At 40.9% G+C, this 24,019-nt stretch overlaps 1 protein-coding gene across 6 annotated transcripts in view; it reads left to right on the top strand.

Moving 5' to 3' along the window:
- The window catches only part of LMBRD2 (LMBR1 domain containing 2), a 39,506-nt gene extending 16,899 nt beyond the window's left edge, over positions 1-22,607 (top strand). For 3 of the 6 annotated variants that reach the window (XM_084833060.1, XM_084833061.1, XM_084833062.1), the window contains 11 exons: positions 690-803; positions 1,561-1,744; positions 2,117-2,298; positions 2,641-2,774; positions 3,992-4,100; positions 7,552-7,649; positions 9,204-9,307; positions 12,203-12,249; positions 12,842-12,947; positions 15,014-15,146; positions 17,187-22,607. In XM_084833060.1, coding sequence (XP_084689186.1) covers positions 690-803; positions 1,561-1,744; positions 2,117-2,298; positions 2,641-2,774; positions 3,992-4,100; positions 7,552-7,649; positions 9,204-9,307; positions 12,203-12,249; positions 12,842-12,947; positions 15,014-15,146; positions 17,187-17,247 — 1,272 coding nt within the window. In that variant the 3' untranslated portion in view covers positions 17,248-22,607. Of the gene's footprint in view, positions 1-689; positions 804-1,560; positions 1,745-2,116; positions 2,299-2,640; positions 2,775-3,991; positions 4,101-7,551; positions 7,650-9,203; positions 9,308-12,202; positions 12,250-12,841; positions 12,948-15,013; positions 15,147-17,186 lie in introns of those variants that run through there. The other 3 variants (XM_084833063.1, XM_084833064.1, XM_084833065.1) reach the window with 3 other exon arrangements.
- Positions 22,608-24,019: the final 1,412 nt, after the last annotated feature.

Genomic DNA, 24,019 nt, shown 5'->3' with positions numbered 1-24,019 from the left:
TCTCTCCTCTTCCATTTACCTTCACTCCCTTTCCTTTGTACCTCCACTCTCTTTCCCTTGTCTTGTCTTTTTTTTAGTGTGTAATACTCTATATCTTATTGATGCGAACCATTTGGGGAGACAATAATTGTCTAAAAAGTGAGATAAAAATACAGTCAATAAATAATCACCACTTGATTCCTGATTCATTGGGGTCATACAGTGATGAAGTCCTTTCAAGTGTAAAAAAGAAAGAAGAAGAAGAAAGTGTGGAAGCAGCAATAGATCAGTGCAACAGTCGCTGCAAATAGCCCTTAAAATGTGCAAAAGAATGGAAGGTAGAGGTTTTTTGGTAGTATTTTTGTCTCTCCCCCACCCCACCCTGCCCAAACAGCAACTTTTGCAGTTTCAATCAAACTTCACCAAAAGTTGGTGGCCCCACATAATGTTGTTGTTGTTGCTATTCAGGCTCCTCTCCCAGCTTTAAAGGTCCAGGGGAAGGGGATAGGCCCACAATTTGTGCATGCTCTCTGGCTGGAGAATCTTAGGACAGAAAGAGGAAGGAGGAGCTAGTAGCCAATGAGAGGGGAGCGGGCGAGTGTCCTTTTGGCTCTGTTTGTAAGGCTTCTGCTCCCTGTCAAATCAGCTGGCTTCATTATGATGATGTGTCAAGCTGCTAACATGCACTTTTAAACTTCTTTTAATCTTAGTGCCCTACTGAGTATCAGGAAAGAATGGGTAGAAATATGGATGACTATGAAGATTTTGAAGAAAGGCCCAATACTTATCCAACAGAGAAAAGCCTGGCCAAACTTCATAAGCAGGTAACTAGGTGGCTTAACAAAACCATATATTAAACTTATTTAGAGCTACCCCTTTTGTAGTGGGTTCAAAGTGTGAAGAGGCCTGTATGAATTAATTGGTAACGAACCTGGCTTCTGCACTCTTTCCAAAACAGTTTCTGTTCATTACGCTAGAATACCTGAGTGCCTGAACCAATAACTGTGTGGTATTCCCAAGGTTTTCTTTATTAAAAAAAAAACTTGTGTTCTATTGCAAACAGATGTGATATTGCTCAGAGCATGAGAATACTCAACCCAGACATTGCAAGGAAGGCAAGAGAAAAGAATGTAGTTACATTAATTAAGGAGTAAGAAATAGAAAAAAAGGAAGTGGAAGTCAGGTCCCTGTGTGTTTAATTGCATGTCACAAATATTATGTCTGTGTATGGGAACATTAATTGGTAGCCTTAGTCATTGCTCTCCATGGGAAATGATTCCAAGTTATATTTTGGTATATGTATTGTAAATACTATGAAGGTAAAGCATAGGGTAGTATCCAATATTAGTTCTACGTAAAGTAGACCCATTGAAATGAATAAAACTTAAGTTAGTCACAATTAACTTAAGTCCTGTTCATTTCAATGAATCTACTCTACGTAGGACTAACATCAGATCCTAGCCATAGTCTATTTGCTAAGAAAGCAGTAGTTCCCTCACTTTGTATGCACTGTGCAATTTATCTCCCTACCTCACCCTGTTATCAGCATAAATAACGAGAACATTGGTTTGGTTTTGTTAGGTAATTTATTCGGTTCAAAGGCATCGTCGTACGCAGGTCCAGTGGCGAATTCTTCTAGAGCAAGCCTTTTACCTGGAGGATGTGGCAAAAAATGAAACCAGTGCCACTCATCAGTTTGTTCATACTTTTCAGTCTCAAGAACCTGAAAACAAAATTACCCAGTATCTCTATACACCAACTGTTGGTATGTGCTGTAATGCATATAACAGAGTACAGTGTTTTTAACAAAAACTGACCCAGTCCATCACAGATGTAGTGTCCATATGCAGATAATTCCATAGACTCAGTGGAGCCTTGTTCCTATTCTCCCCCTACCCCATCCCTACTCAGGCCTGTGGGACCATGCATAAGAGGACAGCAAGCTGTTGGGGGAATGGGGTGTCTCCATATTCTTTCTGTATCCATTTCCTGCCCTTCTCCCTTCAGTACTCCTTACACATGTCTAGAGCTGCTGTTAGAGTAAACTAGCAGTATTGCAGTGTTCTTTACATTTCCTTCCCTTTCTGTTCCCTTATTTAATGACTTTTTCCTAACCTCCAAGTAATTTTTTTTCCAGAATGGTATTGGGAGTGTCTTCTGCGACCATGGTTTCATAAGATTCTCGCCATTATTTTGGCCACATTTTCTGTCATCGTTGTGTGGTCGGAATGCACGTTTTTCAGCCCAAAGCCAGTGTTGTCCCTGTTTGCAGTCTTCATACAACTAGCAGAAAAGAATTACAACTATTTCTATATAGAGGTTAGTTTGCTGAACACTTATTGACATTTAGGGCTTGTAGTGTAGTTTTTTTTAAATTCTGTCATTGGATATAGTGACATACTTTAAGTTCTGTCTACAACTTACTTAAAAGGAATTGTTTGAATGTATTCATATACTGCTGGCCCTTGTTTTGTCCATTGTACAAGCAGTTTTATCCCCATCCTTGCATGTGCAATCTCTGATTTGATGCTAGAATAATTTTGTATAAAGAATACATAAATGACTTCTAAAGCAGGTAGTTTGCTTAGTAATAAGGTAAAATATTAGTAAAGAATAAATCTATTTTTAGTTGAATGAGAATGAAATCTATTTGTTTTACAGATGGCCTGCTTCTTTACCATCTTTTTCCTCAGTATCTGTGTTTACTCTACCGTCTTCAGGATCCGTGTGTTCAACTATTATTATTTAGCTTCGCACCATCAGACAGATGCATATAGTTTGCTTTTCAGTGGCATGTAAGTAGATAATTACTTTGTTACATTGATAGTTCTGAATAATTATAGGTGATGCAGAGAAGGAATTTACTATAACATATCTGGATCTTGTTCATAACCCAGATACATCCAGAGAATACTGTAGGTCTTGATTTGATTCTCCCTTGGATACAATGGGTTTTTATCCAGATACTTGCCCACAGAAGGGGGTGGGTGGAAACTGAATTTCCCACCCCTACTCTCCCCACCAACTTTCAGAGCCCCCCAGAATGCTCCATCGAGCACCGGGAACCCTGCAGAGTTGAGTGGGCTATGGCACTAGAGGCTAGGGACGGACGGACTCACCCACACCCATTGGGTGTTCACTGAGCTACGTGAGCCCTGTAGGGCTCAGCAAGTGGTCCGGGAGCACCTCAGGGAGCTCCTCGATGCAAGCTGCCATTTTTACACAAGATGGCAGCTCCGTAATTTCCATATTTTTTAATGATAAGCAAAATGGCAGCTGCAGGGCCATCTCCAGAACATTAGAAGTGTAAAGGGCCCCTTTATGTCTCTAAAGTTGCTAGAGTTGCCATTTTGCACAACATTAAAAACAGAAATTACAGAGCTGCCATCTTGTGTAAAAATGGCATCTCGCATCGAGGAGTGGGCGGCTACAGGGCACCCCCAAACCATGCAGTGCTCGGCGAGCATATCCACAAGTGCCCTGCAGCTCAGCGAGCAGCATCCGGCAGGCCAAGCAGAGGGGAGTCTGTTGGCATCCCTACCAGAGGCCTACTCACGCACTTCTGTGAGTGGAGCAGAAGGTTGCTTCCACCCAATTTCCTGCAGTCCCCCAGCCCCATCAGCCTCCTGCACCACAGCCCCCTCCACTTTGCAGGGTTCCCCGGCCATTGTGGGAGCATTCTGGAGGACTGGCAGGGAGAGCAGGGAGTGGGGAATTCAGCTTTCGCCTGCTGTTTTCGATTGGTGGATCCAACCCACTATATGAATGCTGATGATGACAGTTGCATAGAGAGCAACTGTGCGTGTGTACGTTCATTGGCTATTTTGCGAACTTGCTTACTCCCAAGCTTCCAAAGAATCCAAGATGTACTATATTCAAAATACATACGTCTCCTAGTTGTTTTTAAAGCCAGCATACAGTCAGCTGGTAGTGTCTTTAGTAATATGAAGTAGGAGAGGGATACCAAATGCAGAAGAAAATGGTTTCAAAATTGCCAACAATGTTCATGCAGGCTGTTCTGCCGTTTGACTCCTCCGCTCTGTCTGAATTTCTTGGGCTTGACTCATATGGATTCAACATTTTCTGAGAAACCCACTGATCAGCAAACTGCATATACCTCTGTAAGTAAACGGAATATGTCTTGCTGTATGATGTCTTAATTGTAGATGCTAAATGAGAGCAGTTAGTTGAAAACAGTTTTGCCAAAATGAAACTTCCATTTTGCTTCATTTCAGCTCAGGGGTTCAAATCAGCTATGTCCTGTCATATTCCTTTCTTGGCTGTATAGAATCTCTTCTTTAGTGACACATTTGTTCCCCTTCACCAGTCAATGACCTGTTTCACACATAACTGCACAAATTTAACTTTTAAAAAACTTCCGGGGAGATTTGCCCAAATTCACTAAAGCGCAGTAGTTACTGTGAATCTGTGCAAAACTCCCCAAAAGTTTTTTTTGTTTAAGTTAATTAAATTTGTGCAAATATCCCCAAAGGTGGAAAAGGTAACATTAAATTGGTGCAAATCTCCCTGAAGGTGGGGAAAAATAAAGGTGTTGTTGCTGTCTAGGGAGGCGATGAGGTGGAGAAGTAAATTGGCAAGTGTAATTTTTTATCAATGTATTGGAGGAGGGGGAGATAGCAGGACGCTGGAGGTGGCACAAGCAAGGTCTCATGGAGCAACCAGGTTTTTTTGCTGCTCTTGTCAGGTTGCTCTGTAGCCCTTTCTGACAAGCCGTGCATAAGCCACTCTGCTGGCTTCATATGTCACGACAAGCCACTCTGAAAACAAGCCACCCTGAACAACCCAACAAGCCATGGGTTTTCAGGATGGCTTGTGCATGGTTAACAAACAACACTGAGGAAACCATGCCGGGTTTGGACATCACAACGAGCCACCCTGAAACAAACAAGGGTGACTACCCACTGTGTCATGTGAACCAGGTCTCTATATTGCATTACATTTTTAAGTACAATCTGTCCAAAGTGAAGTTCTTAAGTCCCATTAATCTAAGCCTTTGCTTAACACTCCCATTGAAACCAATGGGACTTAAAAGAGCTTAAATTTTGTCTATAGTGTACCCATAGTATTTAATTAGGTATCTAGCCTAAATACAGATTTCTAGCGTGACAACACTTAAAAATAAATCCAATGGAAAAAATACCTTCTCTCTCTCCCTCTCCCTCCCTCACTCCCTCCTTCCCTCTTTCTCTCTCTCTCTCTCTCTCTCTCTCTCTCTCTCTGAAATTACTCCATGCCAACTTAGGCTGCATAGAAAATGTCACACACACACACACCCCGAGTGTATTGTAGTGGTGTTGGAATATGCTTTGCCTAAGACTTTGGTACTGTAGGAGTAGGGAATTCTACAGTCTCGGGGTAGCTACCAACAGCACCTCTTTATGCACTTTTGTTGTACAGTTTTGTTGTTCAGTTTAAGCCTAAACTGAATAATACAAAGGCACTTGCAGCAGATCAAGGTTATTTTAATGAAATATGCAGCTTCCAAATGATCTGAAGTGCTAATAGGTTAAAATCCGGGCAGGCACATATGGGAGGAGGCAATCCTTCAGATAACCTGGCCCCAAGCCGTTAAGGGCTTTAAATGTTAATACCAGCACTTTGAATTGGGCCCGGAAATGGACTGGCAGCCAGTGCAGCTGGAAAAGTACTGGCGTAACATGAGCTTGCAGGCCAGTCCCTGTTAACAGTCTTGCTGCCCTATTTTGGACCAGCTTACCGGGATAAAATAGAGCCTATGCTGTTTAACATCTACATGAAACCGCTGGGGGAGCTTATCCAGAGGTGTGGGCTGAGGTGCCATCAATATGCGGATGACATCCAGCTCTACCTCTCTTTCTCATCAAATCCAGGTGAGGCAGTGGCTGTTCTGAATCAGTGCCTGGGCACAGTAATGGACTGGATGAGGGCCAGTAAACTGAAACTCAATCCAGACAAGACGGAGGTACTGTTAGTGGGTGGTTCGTCTGCCCGGCTAGGTGATATTCAACCTGTTCTGGAGGGGGTTGCACTCTCCCTAAAGGATCACGTTGGTAGTTTGGGGGTGCTCTTGGATCCAGAACTGTCACTTGAGGCACAGGTGAACTCAGTGGCATGGGGCACTTTTTATCAGCTTAGGCTGGTATACCAACTACACCCTTATCTGGACAGAGATAGCCTAGCTACAGTTATCCATGCTCTGATAACTTCTCGTCTGGATTACTGCAATGCGTTATACGTGGGGCTGCCTTTGAAAACGGTCCGGAAACTTCAGCTGGTCCAAAATAGGGCAGCAAGACTGTTAACAGGGACTGGCCTGTGAGCTCATGTTACGCCAGTACTTTTCCAGCTGCACTGGCTGCCAGTCCATTTCCGGGCCCAATTCAAAGTGCTGGTATTAACATTTAAAGCCCTTAACGGCTTGGGGCCAGGTTATCTGAAGGATCGCCTCCTCCCACATGTGCCTGCCCAGACCTTAAGATCATCGTCAGCGGTCCTTCTCCGTGAGCCCCTGCCAAAGGAAGTGAGGCGGGTGGCTACTAGGAGGAGGGCTTTTTCTGCTGTGGCACCCCGGCTGTGGAATGAGCTCCCTGGTGAGGTTCGCCTGGCACCTACATTGTATTCCTTTCGGTGCCAGATGAAGACTTTTTTATTTTCCCAGGCATTTTAGCATTTTAGCTTTCTAAACTTTTAGCTTTGCTGTTTTAAATCTGTATTTTAAATTCCTGCACTGCTGCTAGGTTTTATTGTGGTTGTATTGTTATATTGTGGTTTTAATGTTCTGTATATTTCAAATTGTTTTATTGTGTGCTGTTTGGTTTTAATTTTTGTGAACCGCCCAGAGAGCTTCGGCTATTGGGCGTTATAGAAATGAAATAAATAAATAAATCAGCACCTTGAGTTGCATCTGACCCACTATGCAGAGCTAGCATGCTGTTTTCTGTCAGCAGGTGGTAGCACAGAGCAAGATGTTGGCTTTTAAGATGAAAATCTGTCTGCAAAAATTGTTTACAACTACTTTTGAGTTGGAAATGATCATCAGACATAGAGTACCCTTCCATTCTCTTGATTGTATTGGTGCAAACTCACGAAGACAATAAAAGCAGAATCTTAATTGGCTGTCAACTGTGGAAAATTATAATCCATGTTTGTCCAATGTATCACTGTCTGTGATATTTATACAAATGAATATTACTAAAACATATATCCTACTGGCTAAATCTTATGGTAACAATACATCTGAACAGTAATCAATTGTGATATAAAGGGTTGGATCCAGATGTATCCATTGCACTGCTGGAAGTGGACACCCTCCTTCCCATGGCAGCTCCTGCACCCCCTGAAAATTCCACACAAAGAGTCAGGAGACCCTGCTGAATGGAGTGAGCTGCGGTGTGGGGGAGAGGGGAGATCCCCAAAAATCAGACAGAGGGACCTTCCATGAGCAGAGCTCTTCCTCTTTGGAAGGCCCCTTCCTCTCACAGAAGGCAGATCCTGGATCCAGCCCATAATGTATTTTAACAAACAAAACCAAATACAGGGTCTTACTAACCTCTGTTGCTTTTTGCTTCCCAGATTATGGGGTCCATGAAAGTGTTGTCCTTCATTGCAGATGGGTTTTATATCTATTATCCCATGCTGGTTGTCATTCTCTGTATTGCTACTTACTTCAGGTAGGTAACAACTTGCTTAGGTTTGTCTCGTTTACTTGGATATTTATATTGATTCTTCTGAAATGGTTGCTCCCTTCCCGAGTAAAGCCTCCTTCAAGGGTATACCTGAGCCATTCTTAGCTGGCCTTGAAAAACCAAATTAAAATCTTCAAGTACTACCATCCCTGTACAAGAATGAAAACATCAAGCTTGATGCTGGCAAAGAACGTTGAAGTGTTGAGTCACCTTTGCTTCTTCTGTTTGCCTAACATTGCTTCCAGTTATGTGTGTTTACAATTGTAGGATCATTAATAAGCTTCTGTAGTTAGGTAATAATGGCTAGGATGAATTTGTGTAACAAATATTTAGAGCAACCTACCCTACCCACCACATAATTACCAGCGTGTCCCTCATTTTACTGAATTCATATGTTGTGAGCTATGTCCCAGCAGTTGTGAATACCTACCATAGAACATAACAAAACTGTAGTCTTCTTTGTCTGATTATTAGTAGATACATTTCAGTTCTGCTTTTGTCCCTTGTTAATATTCTAATAAGAGGCGTTCTGCCTTCATAGCTTTAGGGTGCAATCCTTTCTAGATAGGCGGCCGCCTCCGAACTCGGAGGCGACCGCCTATCCAATGCAGAGCAGGAGAAGCACGGATGGGATCGTTCCCTCCACGCTCCTCCTGCCCTGCATTTTTGGCTAGACAGCTAGTTGCTGCTATCTAGCCGCAGGAGGGCTGAGCGGGGAAGGAGGCTCCTGTACAACACATGGGATGTGTCATACAGGCATTTCCGCCTGACCCAGCACGCCCCCAGACACGGAGGCGTGCACGAAAGTGGGGGGAGGTCGGTTCCCAGAAAACAAGATATCCTATGGCCGTCTAGCCACTGTCTAGCAGCCATGGGATTGCTGCCTTAGTTAATAATTTTAAATTGAATTCATTGAGAAATAGTGATTTCCCCACATGCACCTTCATGTTTTCATTTTAATTTACATTAGATTAGATCCAGATTTAGGCACATGCAATGGGGCTGGCAGAAGCAGGCTTCTCCTCTCCCCATGGCAGATCCTCGAACCCACCCCCCAAATGCTACACAAGGGGCCCTGCTGAATGGGGTAAGCTATGATGCGGGGGGCTAAGTAGGATGGGGGGGATCCCTGAGTATCTGACATAGGTAACCCATTGTAAGCCTCATATTTCTCACATAGAGAGGAACTGCTGAGAGGTCACTTTGTTCCTACAATTCTAACTCAGGTGAGATCAGAAGGCCTCAGATTCAGATACTCCATCTCTTGCCTCTCTCCTGTTCCTCTCAGCTTGGGTAAACAGTAACAGGAAGAGGCTAATTTATTTGGACACGAGGATCTCCCAGTTCATTCATTATCGTTCGTCCTCTGGCAAGGAGAGCAGAGGAGGGCTGGGGAAGAACTCATGAGCCCAGGGTTCTTCCAGTCTCACCACAAGTAAAATCCCAGGGGTCATTCTACAAGTCCCAGCTAACGTCTATGCTTCTTTGTTTTATTTTTTGCTAATGGAAGAAAACTTTTTTACCATTGATTTTCATCAGTTTAGGAACTCGGTGTCTGAATCTTCTGGGATTCCAGCAGTTCATGGGAGACAATGAGATGACCTCAGACTTAGTAGATGAAGGAAAAGAGTTAATCAGAAGAGGTAAGAAGAAAGTATATTTTTGCTTTGCAATGAATTTTTGCTAGACAGAGTACAAAAAAACCCAAGAACCTTTTCATGTTTTTCTAAGCATTGCCTTTCTGGAGGATCCCAAAGGTACATCTGGCAGAGCACTGCATTTTTCTAATCCATTTTTTAAAAACAGACTGGTTGTGTGTTGCATATAGGGAGGAGACCAGCCCCTTGTGAGAATCCTGTCTCTTTCATGTTGCTCTCTATTGGCTTCTGCCCTCCCTGTGTGTATCACAAGTGCATGAGGATGCATTAAGCTCATCCAATGATGTTTGGTGCACTCATACCACAGTGCTGATCTTTTAATTTGGGAATATTCTTCTCTGTCACATTATCAAGAAATCTAGACTTCTGATTTTTGCTTCTTCCACATCTTCCTGAATTGCATTATAGATCCATATACATATATAGCGTACACTAAAGGAATGTTAATTGATTGATCAGATTTTTAGTTGACGGATTTCCACTTAAATTTGCATGTGAATATATAAAGATTTGAGCAGGAAAATGTGAGGCATATTTTCCAATGAAAAAAGACATTGATGGCTTTTATAGCATTAAAAAATTGAGAGAGCACATACCTGCATTAAGTCTTCATTCTGCAACCAGCATGATTTTCTCAGTCCATGTCAGTCAACTCCTAGGCTGCCTTGTGTGGGATGACCTTTGCTAGAAAAGAGACAGGGAGTACTACCCGTTGATTCTCCCGGACCCCTCTCAGCAGATTTTGATACCATCAACCATAGTATCCTTCTGGAAAGGCTTCCCCAGTTGGGTGTGGGTGCCACTGCTTTTCAGTGGTTCCACTCATACCTGGGTGGCCAGTTCAAGGAGGTGGTGCTGAGAAATTGCTGCTCGACACCTTGGCATTTATGCTTTGTGGTCCCACCGGGTTCTCTTTGATTCCCCTGTGCTTTTTAAAATCTGCATGAAACTACTGATTGAAGTTATCCAGGGATTTGGAGTGAGCTGTCATCAATATACGATGACCCAACTCTCCTTCTCCTTGTCATCTAATGCAGGTGAGGCAGTTGGAGTCCTAAATCACTGCCTGAAAGGAGTAATGGAGTGGATGAGAGATAATAAATGGCAGTTCAATCCAGATAAGAATTCTGGTGGATGATTAGCCCACCTAGATGAGTGTTGCTCAGCCTATTCTAGGAGGTGTTGCACTCCCCCTAAAGAACCAGGTTCATTCTCTGGGGGTGCTCATTGTCCATCCTTGTCGCTAGAGGCACAGGTAGCCTCTGGCCCAGAGCACTTTTTACCAGCTTCGGCTAGTATGCCAGCTACAACCTTGCCTGGACTGAGATAGCTTTGCTTCACTTATCCATGGCCTGGTAATCTCCTTTTCAAACTACTGCAGTGTGTTGTATGCAAGGCTGTCTTTGAAAATGGTCTGGAAAATTGAGCACATCATGCCAGTGCTTCTCCATCTTCACTGACTTCTAGTCCATTTCCAGGTCCAATTCAACGTGCTGGTCTTGACCTTTAAAGGCCGAGAACAATTCTAGTAAGAAGGGTTATTTTAGAATTGCATCACCCATCCAATCAAATCTCAACAACAGTAAATTCTCACTGTCCAGAATTTTGTGGTGCAGGGATTGGGGAAAAACAAGTTTGGAATTGCATGTGGGGTTTTACACACACACACACACACACACAATTAACACTTTCCCAGATCCATCAAAACTGAAGATTCTCAAAATCAAGATATTGTACTGGTTCCATCCTCCCCTCCCTCCAAATCACAAATGAAGTGGGCTTTTGTCATTCCATCACACACACACACACACACACACAGACACACACACACTTTTAAGCCAACGTTCCCTCCTCTTCCTCAGTCACTTAAAACACAAATCAAACACAATCATCCCAGACAAAACCACTTCAAAAACAAAATCTGCTTCAGGGCCTATTGAATTGCTTCTAAGGAAAGAAGTAATCTGCTGTGAAGGGGCAGAGGGAGTTGTCTTCTCACAGAGGAACAGAGAGAAGGGTCTTCAGATTGGGGTAGGTATTGTTTCTCCACATGCCTGCTTTGTGCTACCCCCATCCCAAACATGCAATCCTGCGGGGAGGGGGCAGACACAAAAGGGTATTGAGGCTGCTATCATCTTCTTGACTCTCATGACCAGGGATGTCAAAGAAATCTGCAATGGAATCAAACGAGTTTGGATTTGTATGAATCCAACCTGCGATTTCTGCAGCAGACTGGCTTTCCCCTAGTCAGGTGGATTCTGTGGACTTCTGGACCATTTTTCTGACTTTCTTGAATTTTGCACAAATTTAGTAATAGAAGAACATGCAAAAAATTTTAAAAATGGCCCAAAATGCGCATTTTCCCCCATAGGCTAAAGTCTGGAAATGCACATTTGAGGAGGATTTCCATATTTCGGTGGATTTGCACATTTTTCACAGTGCAAATTTGCACAAATGTGAATTTGCCTAAATTAAAAAAAATCTGATTCCTTCAATGAGCAGATGACAGAAAGAAAGGCACCTGGCAGTCCACGAGTTGCAGATGGAATGGATTCTTCACAATCCATACATCCTCCTGACTAGGTAGGAAAACAAAGCATGGCCAGGCCCTGCCCCAGTGCTGCCTCAGCCATTCACACAAGTTCCTCCGGGGAGATGGAGTGAAGGCAGCAGTAAGGTGCCCAGCATTTGTTTTACTCAAGAACACAGCTTGGGCAGTCCAAACTCACACCAAACAAAACAGAAATATCTAAACGCACCAAACATCTCTGCTTTTCCCCAGTAACTCCAACATTTATTTTTTTTAAGCATTGAAAGTACATATTAAGATTATTTTTTTAATCAACTATAAATTTGAGTGAAAACATTTTTTCTCCCTAGAAAAAAGAAAACGGCAAAGGCAAGAAGACGGTGAAAATAGGAGAAGGGTATGTGGACAGTTCCATATGTTGTTGCTTTTCCAATCAGTAAAACACAAGTGTCTGAATGAAAACCTCCATTGTTACTTTGGGGGGTGTGAGTATTTCTGTAATGCAGTGTCCGGTCCTATGCAAAGTTAGGCACAACTAGATCTTCATAGGACTGCAGCCTTAATTATATTATTTAGATGTGGGTGCCAGATTGTTACTGTACATTTTTAAAGAGTAGACTTGCAATTATAGAACATTGGTTGTTTACTATTTCTGTGGCTTTAAAAAAGGTTACTAATTTTCATCAGCTGACAACGCGTCCCATAAATTTTAACCACAGGCCTATTCAAGGGAAGTTTTAGAACCTGGAAGAGGCAGCTCTGCCCTCTTTTATTACAACAGCCAGTCTTTTCAGGCATGATTCCACTAAGCTGGAGACCTATGTTTTTCACCAGAATTTATATGAAAGATTTCAGAATATGAGAGGGAATGATTTAATACCATTATAATAAGAGTAATCTAATAATATTCTACTATTAGAGATTAGAGTTTATTTAATATGTACATAGATTCTACATATGTGTTGTAATTTTTGTGTGTTTTTGGCCAGGAGTGGAAAGAACGGTATGGAAACAACCGTGAAGATTCAGCTAGAAACAGAAATGTTCAAGCAGACCAAAAAGAGTCTAGCTTCACAGAGACTAACACAAACAGATGTAAGAACTTATCAACTTTACCATGAGTATTACTTCACAGATGTAGCATTGGTATTATAATGCTGCTCTTTATTTCAGATTTGGGTACCTTCCAACATTGTCTTCCGAGGTATTTTCTCTGTCATAATATATAGGATCTGTTTAGGATTAACGTCATGTGATGGAGGGAGAACATGTACGCCTCTTGTCAAGTAACCTTTCCCTTAAGACAGAGGAGAGGTCTCCTAGTCCAGCATGAAAGACCCCATCTTATATCTGAGAATCTCAGCTAGTTTTTGTATTTTCATTCCAATCTTTCAGACAGTTATGGATGGGTTGGTCTGACTCCCAATAGATTTTGGTGACACTTAATTCATACTTAAGTGTGAATAATTTGTGATCATTGTTAAAATGAATGTTTTAATCAGGGGAGTGCTGAGCTACAGCCAGGGGGCATGTTGCATTGACTTTGAAAATAAACATTCTAATTTGAGGAGGAGGAAGAGCTGCTGCTGCTCCTTTGGGTTGTATCCAATGTTTGTTCTGCTTAGAGGAGACCCAGTAAAATGAATGGGACTTAAGCTAAACTAACGTTCAATACAACCCTTGGTTACCTCCTCAAGGCCATGTGCTCTGGAAAATGATAATAAGTTCAGGTATTAGTTTTCTTGCTTCTTTGGTTTGACCCTTTAGCATTTATTGCCCTCATTTTCAAAGTTTAAAACCTTGTGTGCTAGTGGGAGGTTTTTGTTTTGTTTTTTTACAAAAGCTGAATATTTCAGGATTTTAAAAATTTCTTGGATATAAAATCACACATATGCACAAGCAGAAAATTCCCCACCTTTGTGCAAGCAGAAGCAAATTTGTACTAGTTCAGATACAGAACAAGAAATGAAGATCCATACATGGTGCAAATGTGCTTCCTTGAATCAGACATTCTAACTCACAAACAAGGATTTTTGTTAAGGCTCCAAATGATACTCATTAAAAGGAGCAAAGAGGGTGGATTCTGTGAATAGTTCTCCACTGCAGTTGGCTTTTTGCAATCACCTTAGAATGGTGATTGTTACAGAATAGGTTGTGAGAATTAGTCCAACATGTATTCTTGAAGTTTGACTTGTCTTGGAACCTCCTCAAGATGTATATGGATTCGGTGAACACCTCTTGGCGTAATCCCACTTAGTTACTATAGAGAGAGCGATAGGACTGGAAGCCAGCTGGCTCCTTTCCTCCCTGATCTGTCTCTATTGCAGCTAGTCATTTCTTTTATTTTATTTATTACATTTTTGTACTGCCCAGTAGCAATAATGTAACTTCAGTAATCCGTTTGCTTGTTTTTCCTCTTCCTATCACATCCTTTTTTTTTCTTTTGTGCCATGTTTATTAGATTTTAATCTGCTGGGCAATGACTCTCTTGTTTCTTTTATCTTTGTACATTGCTTAGAAAATGTTGGGCGCTAAATAAATGATTAATAATTCCACATCAAACCCTGTTCCATTGTAAACAGAGAACTTTTTAGTTTCACATGCATCTCAACTGTAAAATGATTGAAGAAAATCACTCTGCAGTAGGCAATTCTTTGAGTACAGGGGAGTACTGTATCTTGAGAACTGCTGTAGTATGATGCTTTCATATGTCAACAAATGTCCTACTTCTCATTTGAACATCTCTATTCTGAGTCTTTTTTTCTATTTCCAAGGCAGAATCTAACATTAACATTTTTCTGCATGAAAGAAACCGTAGTGCCTCCTCACTCCTGCTTCTGAAGCTTTCCTGTGGAATCTATAACATTTTTCTTGAATGTTCCTCCATGTACATTCTTAATGGAGAAAAAGATATGTTAGAATCTGATGCCAATGGAGGAGGGTAACCCATCTTTCTGTGTGAAGTTGCACATTTCCACTTAAGATAATCTTTAGCTACCAATTTCCAGTACAAACATTGACTTAAATTGGCCCTAAAAGTACAGCTCAAGTCTACATCTTTAACTTAGGTATTAGTAATATGTGATCATTGTCCATGATCTAATATTGGAAGAAAGCGTTAATGAGGTTTTTTTTTTAATATTTTAATTATTTTCTTGCAGCAGTAGCCTCTAAGTACACCAGGTCAAATGGGAGGAGTGAAAGGGATAGAGTTGAGCTTCTCCAAGATGCAGAACCTCTGGACTTTAATGCTGACTCAATTAGTGAAGATCCTCTTGACTCTGATTCAGGAAGGTGAGGAATATTCAGAATTTAAAACACATTTGGGAGTGGGAGGCGAAATCAGTAATAAAAAAGGGGGCACATATGTATAAACTTCCTACTCCCCATCCCACCGGTCATCATCAGTGAATACCCATAGGCTAGCCTGTTGAATAAAGAAAAAATGCTGTATGCCAGTTAGCCTGTGGGGGGAAAGCCTTACGCAACCATTTCACCAAGGATCAATTAAAGCCTGCAGCATGGGGTCAGCTCTTCAAAGAGCAAGAGTCAGAAATTCCACTGGGCTGGCACAGGCCCCTTGTGTGCGCCTAAGTAGCTCTTTGGATCTCAGCCTTTGTGAATAATCTTTGAGTAAAACCAACGGTGACATCAGGAAACCCATGATCGAAACTTCCACAAATCATCTGCTTGGGAGGGAACAATAAGACTGGGCTACAGGGTGGGGGAGTTTTAAACCCTGTACCATTTCCTCAGTTTAACACACTCACACCCAAGCTACTATTTTCTTAATAGGACGAAACACAGGTATCCATATAGGCTCAGGATTGGAGCAGATTGCCTGAACCTTAGAACTTGACTGCTGGGGACTGGTGCAGGGGGAGTATAGGCTGGGGAGGAGTTCATTTCTAGCATGCATTCTAGTGGCCCTAATGCTTCCCTCTAAGGTATTATAAGCTGTTAGGGTCTCAAATAGTTCAATTCCGTTCCTCCATCATCTTCATTGTTTGTTTTTACCTGACACCTTCAACAAACTGCAGCTCAACTACTCTCATCCATATATTTAATTGCTTGACTTGTAGAATCTGCCTGACGTCAAATTCCTTTAGACCTCTCTCTTCCCAATGAAGAAATCCAAGATTTTAGGACAGCTGTGTTTGGGTGACAGCATGCACCCTAAAGAAAAAGTAACAGCAAAGGCAGGTGTTCCTGTCTCTGCCATTCAGTGTGAATCCAGAAGTTCCCCCTCCAAGACTATATGATCTGTTCTAGAATTTCTCATCTTTATGCCATGAACATTCCAAAAGTCCTGGGAGTTCACAGGACTGTTTTGGATTTTAAACATATTTTAATGTACAAGCGTCTATATTTCTGTATGGCTAATGAGTCCCCTGAGTAAGTAGAAACCTTGACATTGGTCCTGGAGAGCAGACGTTTACCCCTTCTTTCTCGTGTCTGTTTTTGCCCTGTGGAGGGCAATCTGGATCAGGAAACCAGCACATGGGGAAAGGATTTAAAACAAACAAGAAGTCCCAGTCCAAATTGTGGGAAGGTATGGCTTCATGTATCTTAAAAAACAAACCAGGAGATGTGATCACAGCTCTCCCACTGTCTTATCTACTTGTGCCTTATGACAGAGCAAACACAATAAGCACCTAATTCATAATATCCTAGCAGAACAGGTTTTTCTTTTTGTTTTTCTGCCTTGAATAATGACCAAGAAATGTTTGAAGCAGGCATGTGTGATATACACTCTGCACGTAAAGATAATTACGCGTTATGACAGTGGAGCCAAAAGCTCAGCGGTGGAACACATGCTTTGCATTCAGAAGGTCCTAGGTTCAATCCCCAGTATCTCTAGGTAGGCTAGGAAAGAAATCCTGCCTGAAACCCTGGAGAGCCACATCCAGTCCACGTTGACAATACTGGGCTAGATGGGCCAATGGTCTGACTCCGTATAAGGCAGCTTCCTATGTTATATGATAGTTTCCAGTTCTCATTTCAGATAACAAATTGCATGCTTATATTGCAAATAAATGTTGTAGCATTACGGGAAATATGGGCATCCAGCGATGTTACGTAGATCTCTTTTTTAAAACATGTATCTTATCAATTGTGGAAAGCACATTACTCGGGTCCTTGGGGATAAAGGTCTTAAATTCTAAATGTAAGTTATGCCCTTGGCTCGTCTATATTTTACATGGCAAAATGTCAAGATAAAAGTTTGGCACTAGTAGATGTGTGATTCTGTTAGTTGCTGATCTTATGTTGTTTATTCCTTAAGGTTACGTACAATTTTTTAACATAAGTTCTACTTCTTTATATCTCTTACAGGTATCAACCTGGTGGAAGATACTTGTCAATGTCACGAAGCAGAATATTTGATGATGTCTAAACCCACAGAACTCTGAATCTCATATCCATTGCTTGGGGAATGCTCTTTCGGTAATGCATTCTGCAACCAAAACAACCTCACTTTACAAAAAGAAACTGGAATGTTGGAAATAATGAACTTTCCCCCTTAAAATGCACTTTGTATAATTGGTTGCCCAATTTGTGATGGGCTAGAGTGTTGGTTTCTGAAACTGGAACCACCTCAGCAGTGCCTTTCCCATCTTTTCCCTCACTCCTTCAAAACCACTCCACTGCTCCTGCCATGATATGGGAATTGTGAACTATACACAGATAGTCGTGTGGCAAAAGAGAAAGGGTTTAACACAGAAGAGAGTGAGGAAAGAACGGATTTGGGAGTGGGAATGGGATGCTATACAGGGGGCAAGAGGTTCTTCCCTTTCGGGGTCGGTATTATGGTGGATATGATCTCCTTGGAACTGGAGATCATATCATTAAATTTTTACATTAAATTTTTTTAGAAGCCTTTCTGCTAGAATCCACTTGTGTGTTGGCAGCCATTGATACATAGTAATTTATGATTTTGTCTTTTACAGTTGGATCAAGGAAGTAATTCCAGTCTGTTTTAGGCTGATTCAGTTTTAAATAAATGTAGGGCTCAAACAGACTTGTCATCCATACATATTGGAGGTTATTTGGATTTTCTTCTTTCTTCCTTTCTTCTTTCATTTTTCCTTTTTGGAAGGCTTTCGGTTTTTAAGAAGGTACCCTAAGGTCTAACGCAATCGGGTCATCTTAAGTGCAGTTCATCATCATACCCATAGTTTGATGCACGTTTATGGACTACCTTCTATTCAAACATTGAGCATGATTGAAAAAACCACTCTGGTTGGTTCATAGGCTGCTTGAGCCTTCAACTTAAAGTGTTGGAGAGATTTTAAATGCAAGTATGTGCAAAATAAGTTTTATCATCTGGAATGCCTGCACACTGATCACCAGAATAGAAAACATGAATGGCATTGACTTGCATGATAGCAAAGACTGAACAGAATCTTAAATGTTCATTAGCACTGATATCCATCAGATATTTCTCTTAAGGATTTTATCTATAAAAGCTGCTGCTGAGAATCTCTTCCATGTTTAGTGGCTCTGAATGTGCAAATGTTTACTCTTCAGTGCAGGCAAGTTCATGTCAGAAGCAATTTACAGTTCACGTAGTTCTTGCAGTGTGTGCAAAATAATAAATGCTCGCTCTTTCAAACTAAGTCCTGTCAAGAAATGTCAGCTGGCAAACAACACTAATAAAACATGTACCTAACTGCCTTCATGAGTGCTGGTTGAAAATACAGTGTAAATGGGCCAGGAGTAAATCAGAAGCAAATGTGGTGTCGTTTTGAGGAAAATGTACATTTGTCATTGAGTTAGCATTGTTTATTTCTTAAAACAGGCTAGTTGTTAGGTGTGATGATTCATTGCAATGCTGTGTGGTTTTAAATATCTACTCTGTCCTAATAGTGTGTTTCATATATGAGATTAAGCTGTTTAACATATTACAAGATTCTTGGGTATTTTAGGAAAGCAAAGGATTTGAGTACATTATATATTGAAGAGTAAGGCTGCATTGCACACATGCTGTTCAAATTCCATTGATTTTGATAGGATTTAAGCAGCCTAACATTTCGTAGGAGTGCAGCTTTAGGGCTTGTCTAGACATATGGAGCAACCATTGCTTTCTTCCACTTCCTCAGAATATCTAGGGGTGAAATCCAGTGTTCCAGTTGCGTGATACGATTTTTTCCTCCCCTCTTCCCCCCATGTGGCCCCTTGAAAATCTGCTGTGGCCTCTGGAGCTCTGCATGGGTGTACCGGAGGTCTGCATGGGAAATCACCCCATTCTCCTGCTAACGGAGACTTAATTGGATACCACCCTAGGGAACCAATATGTGATGTACCATGCATCTCCCCACCCTTACCGCACATCATTGGCTATTGGTCATGAGGGCAGGAAAATGCACAGCTATGCCATGTAACACACAGATGTTGCAAGGAGGTGGTGGAAGCAAAGACACACAGAGTGGTGGTTGATCCATATCTCCTACAACATTTCGTTAAGCCCTTAGCTTTCATTTTGAGGAAAAAACAGTATTGATACGATTCACAGTAGCTTCGGTGAAGTGTCATTTTAAGTAATGCGTATGTTTAAAGTGAATGGCTCTTGAAAGCATGTTATCTGTTCACAATGATTTGCAACATCAGTTTCACGAATGTTGGAATTCCATCCATAACCATATAGTTTACACAAGACCTAAAATAAATTGTCTAATCCTGAATCCCAGTGCATACACATCACTGGAAATCCATTGGCTCCTCTTATATATCCTAAGCAGATATAAATCCCTTAAACATGGCCCAGAATGTAGTTTTAAGTAAAGTTTTAAAAAATAACCTAGAGGTTTTATCTCTGGAAAACACTGATTGAAAAGGAAACATTGTGAAATTATGGAATCCTTTGGAAAGGATTTCCACATGTTAAAAAAATGTGATTTTTAAATAATGTCGCTAACTAGCAAACATTCGTGGGAATTAATGAAATATTTCATCAGCATCAGCACTAGTTCAGTTTTAATATTAAACCTGTGCTTCCGAAATCTTTTAGTATCACAGAGACTTAAACTTGCCATTTCTATTCTTTAAACAGGGAGGCAAAGTTACTTCAGAAATATCAAATCCATTTAGAACTATTACATCTACTGTGGGTTTTTTAATCCCCAAGAGGTGGTTTGGTTAATGTTTTTAATAGTTTATTTAAGCTTACAGTGAGACTTCTGAAAGCTCATTGAGGACTTGATAGAAGATGTTGATTACTCAAATGCTGCATTGCAAACTAGAATCTCACCTCCTGTTATGGGGTAAGCCTGGGAATGCCCTGCTGAAACTGGCTGCTATGAGATGTTCTGGGGTGATTTTCAGTACAAGTGGAAGTGCATTGGTATTATCGCAAAACAAAACTGTGCCTCGTTGGGGTTGCCTTTGAGGAGGCAAATGTGCTTGTAGTAAGAGTACTCTCTATGCAGCACCATTTGGGGGGACTCTGCAGTCACTTTCGAAGTGAGGCCAGGCTGCTTGGGTGTATAGGATTCAGTCCCAATAAATTGCATGATATTGCTAAGCATTCAGTGTCTTGCTCTTTACACATTGCTTTGGAACTTCAAGCCAAAACAGAATTATTGAAAACGTTTTTGCTTCTGCTTAGGGTAGCGCAATGGACCACTAAAGTGGATAATGCACAGGAATGTAGTCTTTCAAGTCATTGTCAGTTTCTAAAATACTAGCAGTACTAGGATGCGACAGTGTTGAGATTCTATAGGGTTGTACATGTTTGTGATGCTGACCAGTTTTTTTGAATTTGTAAGTATTTTCTGGTGTGTTTTATAAGAATTTTAGATTTCTTATTCCAGCACGAAACTGAGAGATACGGTTTTCTTAGCAGCTACAATCATGCAAAACTTGTATTTGCCATTGATTTATTTCCCTGTTAATGTCTTGTGGTAAGTTACTTGTTGCTTTCCTATTGGGTACAGCAGGAATAATTGCTTTGTAAACAGCACTGGGTTTTGGAGTCTTGAACAGTGAGATGTATATTTGCTGCCACTATATAATGGTTATTTATATCTAACAAGGGATATATGAATTACTGTCTTATAAATTAATTTAAAATGTAATGCTGTATATTAGTTGGAATTAAAATTAACTTTATTACATTATGCTTCTCTGATTATCAGTGTTTCTCTATAATTGTGAAATGCCCGAAAGATTATCAAGATGGAAAATGGACAGCTCAGTAAATCAGTACAGCATGCTATGAGAGGGGTATTCATGGACAGGATGTGTGTTTACTTTTTAAAAAAAGACCATTAAAATATTTGCTGTATTGTTAAATCAATTGCTCTTAAAGGAAATATTGCATCCAGCTCAATCTCTACTCCATTGAAAAACTACTTAGGATAGATACATCTCAAGTCTACCCACATTGCTGATTTCAAGGTTTTCTTATTTAAAAAGAATGGCTGCTTTTGAGGATCATGTTTTCTTTATTTGAGCTGTAGCCGTCAGTGTTCAAACAATAGGATTTCCCTTGTATGTGAGTATGCTATATGTTACTGTTATGATCAGGAATGGATGGAGTATTTTTTTTTTAAATTCTATATGACTTGAAGTGCTAAGACAAACATCTAAAAATTGAGACCTAAACTGCTATACTTCATAGTACTCTAGAATATCTAATTGGCGAACTGAATTTTATGAAGCATATTTGCAAGTTAACATGTTGCAAATGTTATGACAAATACTGTTTTCTCCTTTCTCACAACTAAGAGATGAAAGTGCATTTACTATTAAAACAAGCATAGTTTTACAGAGTAATGATTTCTATGAAGTCTAATAGACGATTCAGTACTTATTTTAGCCATTCTGATGCCAAGTTTCTCCCAGGAGTTAATTGCTTCTAAAAATGCAAGAATGTCATTCAGATGTTTAGAGTATTTGCCTATTACAGTATGATTTTCCTTAAAACCCCACTTCCTCCCACATTCTCTGTTACTTCTCAGGAATACTCTAGCAATTCTGTCCTGAAGTTGACTAGACTAGGAAGAATTGCAATTGTCATCACTGTTCCCCTCTCCCTGCTGGTATCAGCCAAATGGCTTGAATGAGCACATTCCTTTCTTACATTGGTGAAATGGTGTTTTATTTTGCTGTACAGTACTAAATCAGGATTTGGTCGTATACTACGGATATCCCATGTAAGGAAACCATAGAGTGTTGCACCCACTGAAGCCATGGAATGCGTTGTGCTACACTGTGGCAGTTGTGGTGCGTATCTGCGCGTTTGCTACTTTTAGCACATGGGCTGGCATGACTGTTGACCAAGAGAAGCCAAGAAACCATGGGGCATTACACTCTTTCCATAGAATAGCAAGTTTGTATACCTCCAACCACACGAGTATGCAATCACCAACACTTTAGTGTGTCTGTTTGTTATGTCTTTGTATTAGAAAGCTAAAACAGTATTCCCTGTCATCTGTTTTTGCTTTCATACTTCATTTTCTCTTGGAGAGCCAAAGGAAAGTTTGGTAATATAACTTTACTAAAGCTGAGCTCATAAAACACTTTCGCAAATGTGATTGCAGATAGGCTGTAAGAATGTTGCTGTGTGTGGCTAGATAACCATCCTCTGCTTTTATTACTTTAGTGCAGGTGTGCATAGATTCTTGTTGTCTTACTTTTATACTCACAGAATTGCAAACATGTTCTGTAAATTACTGATGTACTGATTTTGGGGGGGAGTAAATTGTACATTTGGAGCTAATCAGAATAAAGTTTGCATGAAACAGTTGTTTCTACAATAGTTTCTGTATTTTATCAGCATCTCCCATGGACAAATACTAGTGTTTGCATACATCTGCAAAAATTTATATCCATACTTCCTGTACTATCAGAATATATTGAAATACTGCTGGCTCAAACAAGCATCTGAATACCGACCTAGCATAAATTAATAATATCCTTGGAACACCAGGAACAAGATTAAACTCTGAGAGATGATAGGACCTGAATTGGATGAAAAGGAGACAGCAATCGGGGTGTCATCTGTGTAATCAAGGCACTGATATTCATCTCTCCCTTACTTCAAACAATGTTTTCACCTAAACACTGAAAGGAGGGAAGGCTGGGAAGACATAACTGAATTGCGCTTTCAGTAGGTGTTAGATACAAATGTTTTAATATACTATTCAAGTTCCCCCACTGGTAAGTATTGCTTCTTCCTCACCCCATACAGGGATGGCATGGCATGGATTACACAAGGAACATCCTCCTGTTTTCAAGAATATTTGCCTAGCACTACCTTTCATCTGACTGCATTTAAAAAAATGCCTCTTTTTAGTGTATATGGAATTTCACAATATCAGATCTATGCCAGTTCAATCGCTTTATGGCTGACTGTCCAAGAACTACAGTCAGGGCCAGAAATATTGGAACAAGGACAACTGTTTTGGCAGTTGGCCTCTGTACACCACCACATTGAAGTTGAAAGGAAACACACCCAGATGGGAGCAAAGTCAGGACTTTCAGCTGTAATTCAAGGGGTTTAACAAAAGTGGGGCACTAACCATTCAGGAAGTACAGCCAGTGGCATACACACACCACCATCGTTGGTGGCTCATAAGTAATGGAACAAACCAACATCATTTCAAACTTAAGGATCGCCTTTAATACCTGGATGAAAATCCTTTGCAGTCAATGACTGCCTGAAGTCTGGAACCCATGGACATGACCAAATGCTGAGTTTCCTCCCTCAAGATGCTTTGCCAGGCCTTTACTGCAGCTGCCTTCAGCTGCTGCTTGTTTGTGGGTCTTTCTGCCTTCAGTCTTGTCTTCAGGAAGTGAAAAGCATGCTCTACTGGGTTGAGATCAGGTGACTGACTTGGCCATTGAAGAACATCCCACTTCTTTGCCTTGAGAAACTTTTGGGTAGCTTTTGCTGCATGTTTTGGGTCATTATCCATCTGCAATATGAAGCGGCGTCCTATCAGTTTGGCAGCATTCGGCTGAATCTGAGCAGAAAGTATAGGCCTATACAGAATTCATCCTGCTGCTTTTATCAGCAGTCAGGTCATCAATAAACACCAGTGACCCGGTTCCATTGGCAGCCATACATGCCCATGCCATAACACTGCCTCCACCATGTTTGACAGATGATGTGGTATGCTTTGGATCATGAGCTGTTCCTTTCCTTCTCCACACTTTTCTCTTCC

The sequence above is a fragment of the Heloderma suspectum genome, chromosome 2 (assembly GCF_057233095.1).
Source record: "Heloderma suspectum isolate Gila_16-S chromosome 2, 16-S_ref, whole genome shotgun sequence".
NCBI lineage: Eukaryota > Metazoa > Chordata > Lepidosauria > Squamata > Helodermatidae > Heloderma > Heloderma suspectum.
This window is presented reverse-complemented; position numbering and strand designations above follow the sequence as displayed.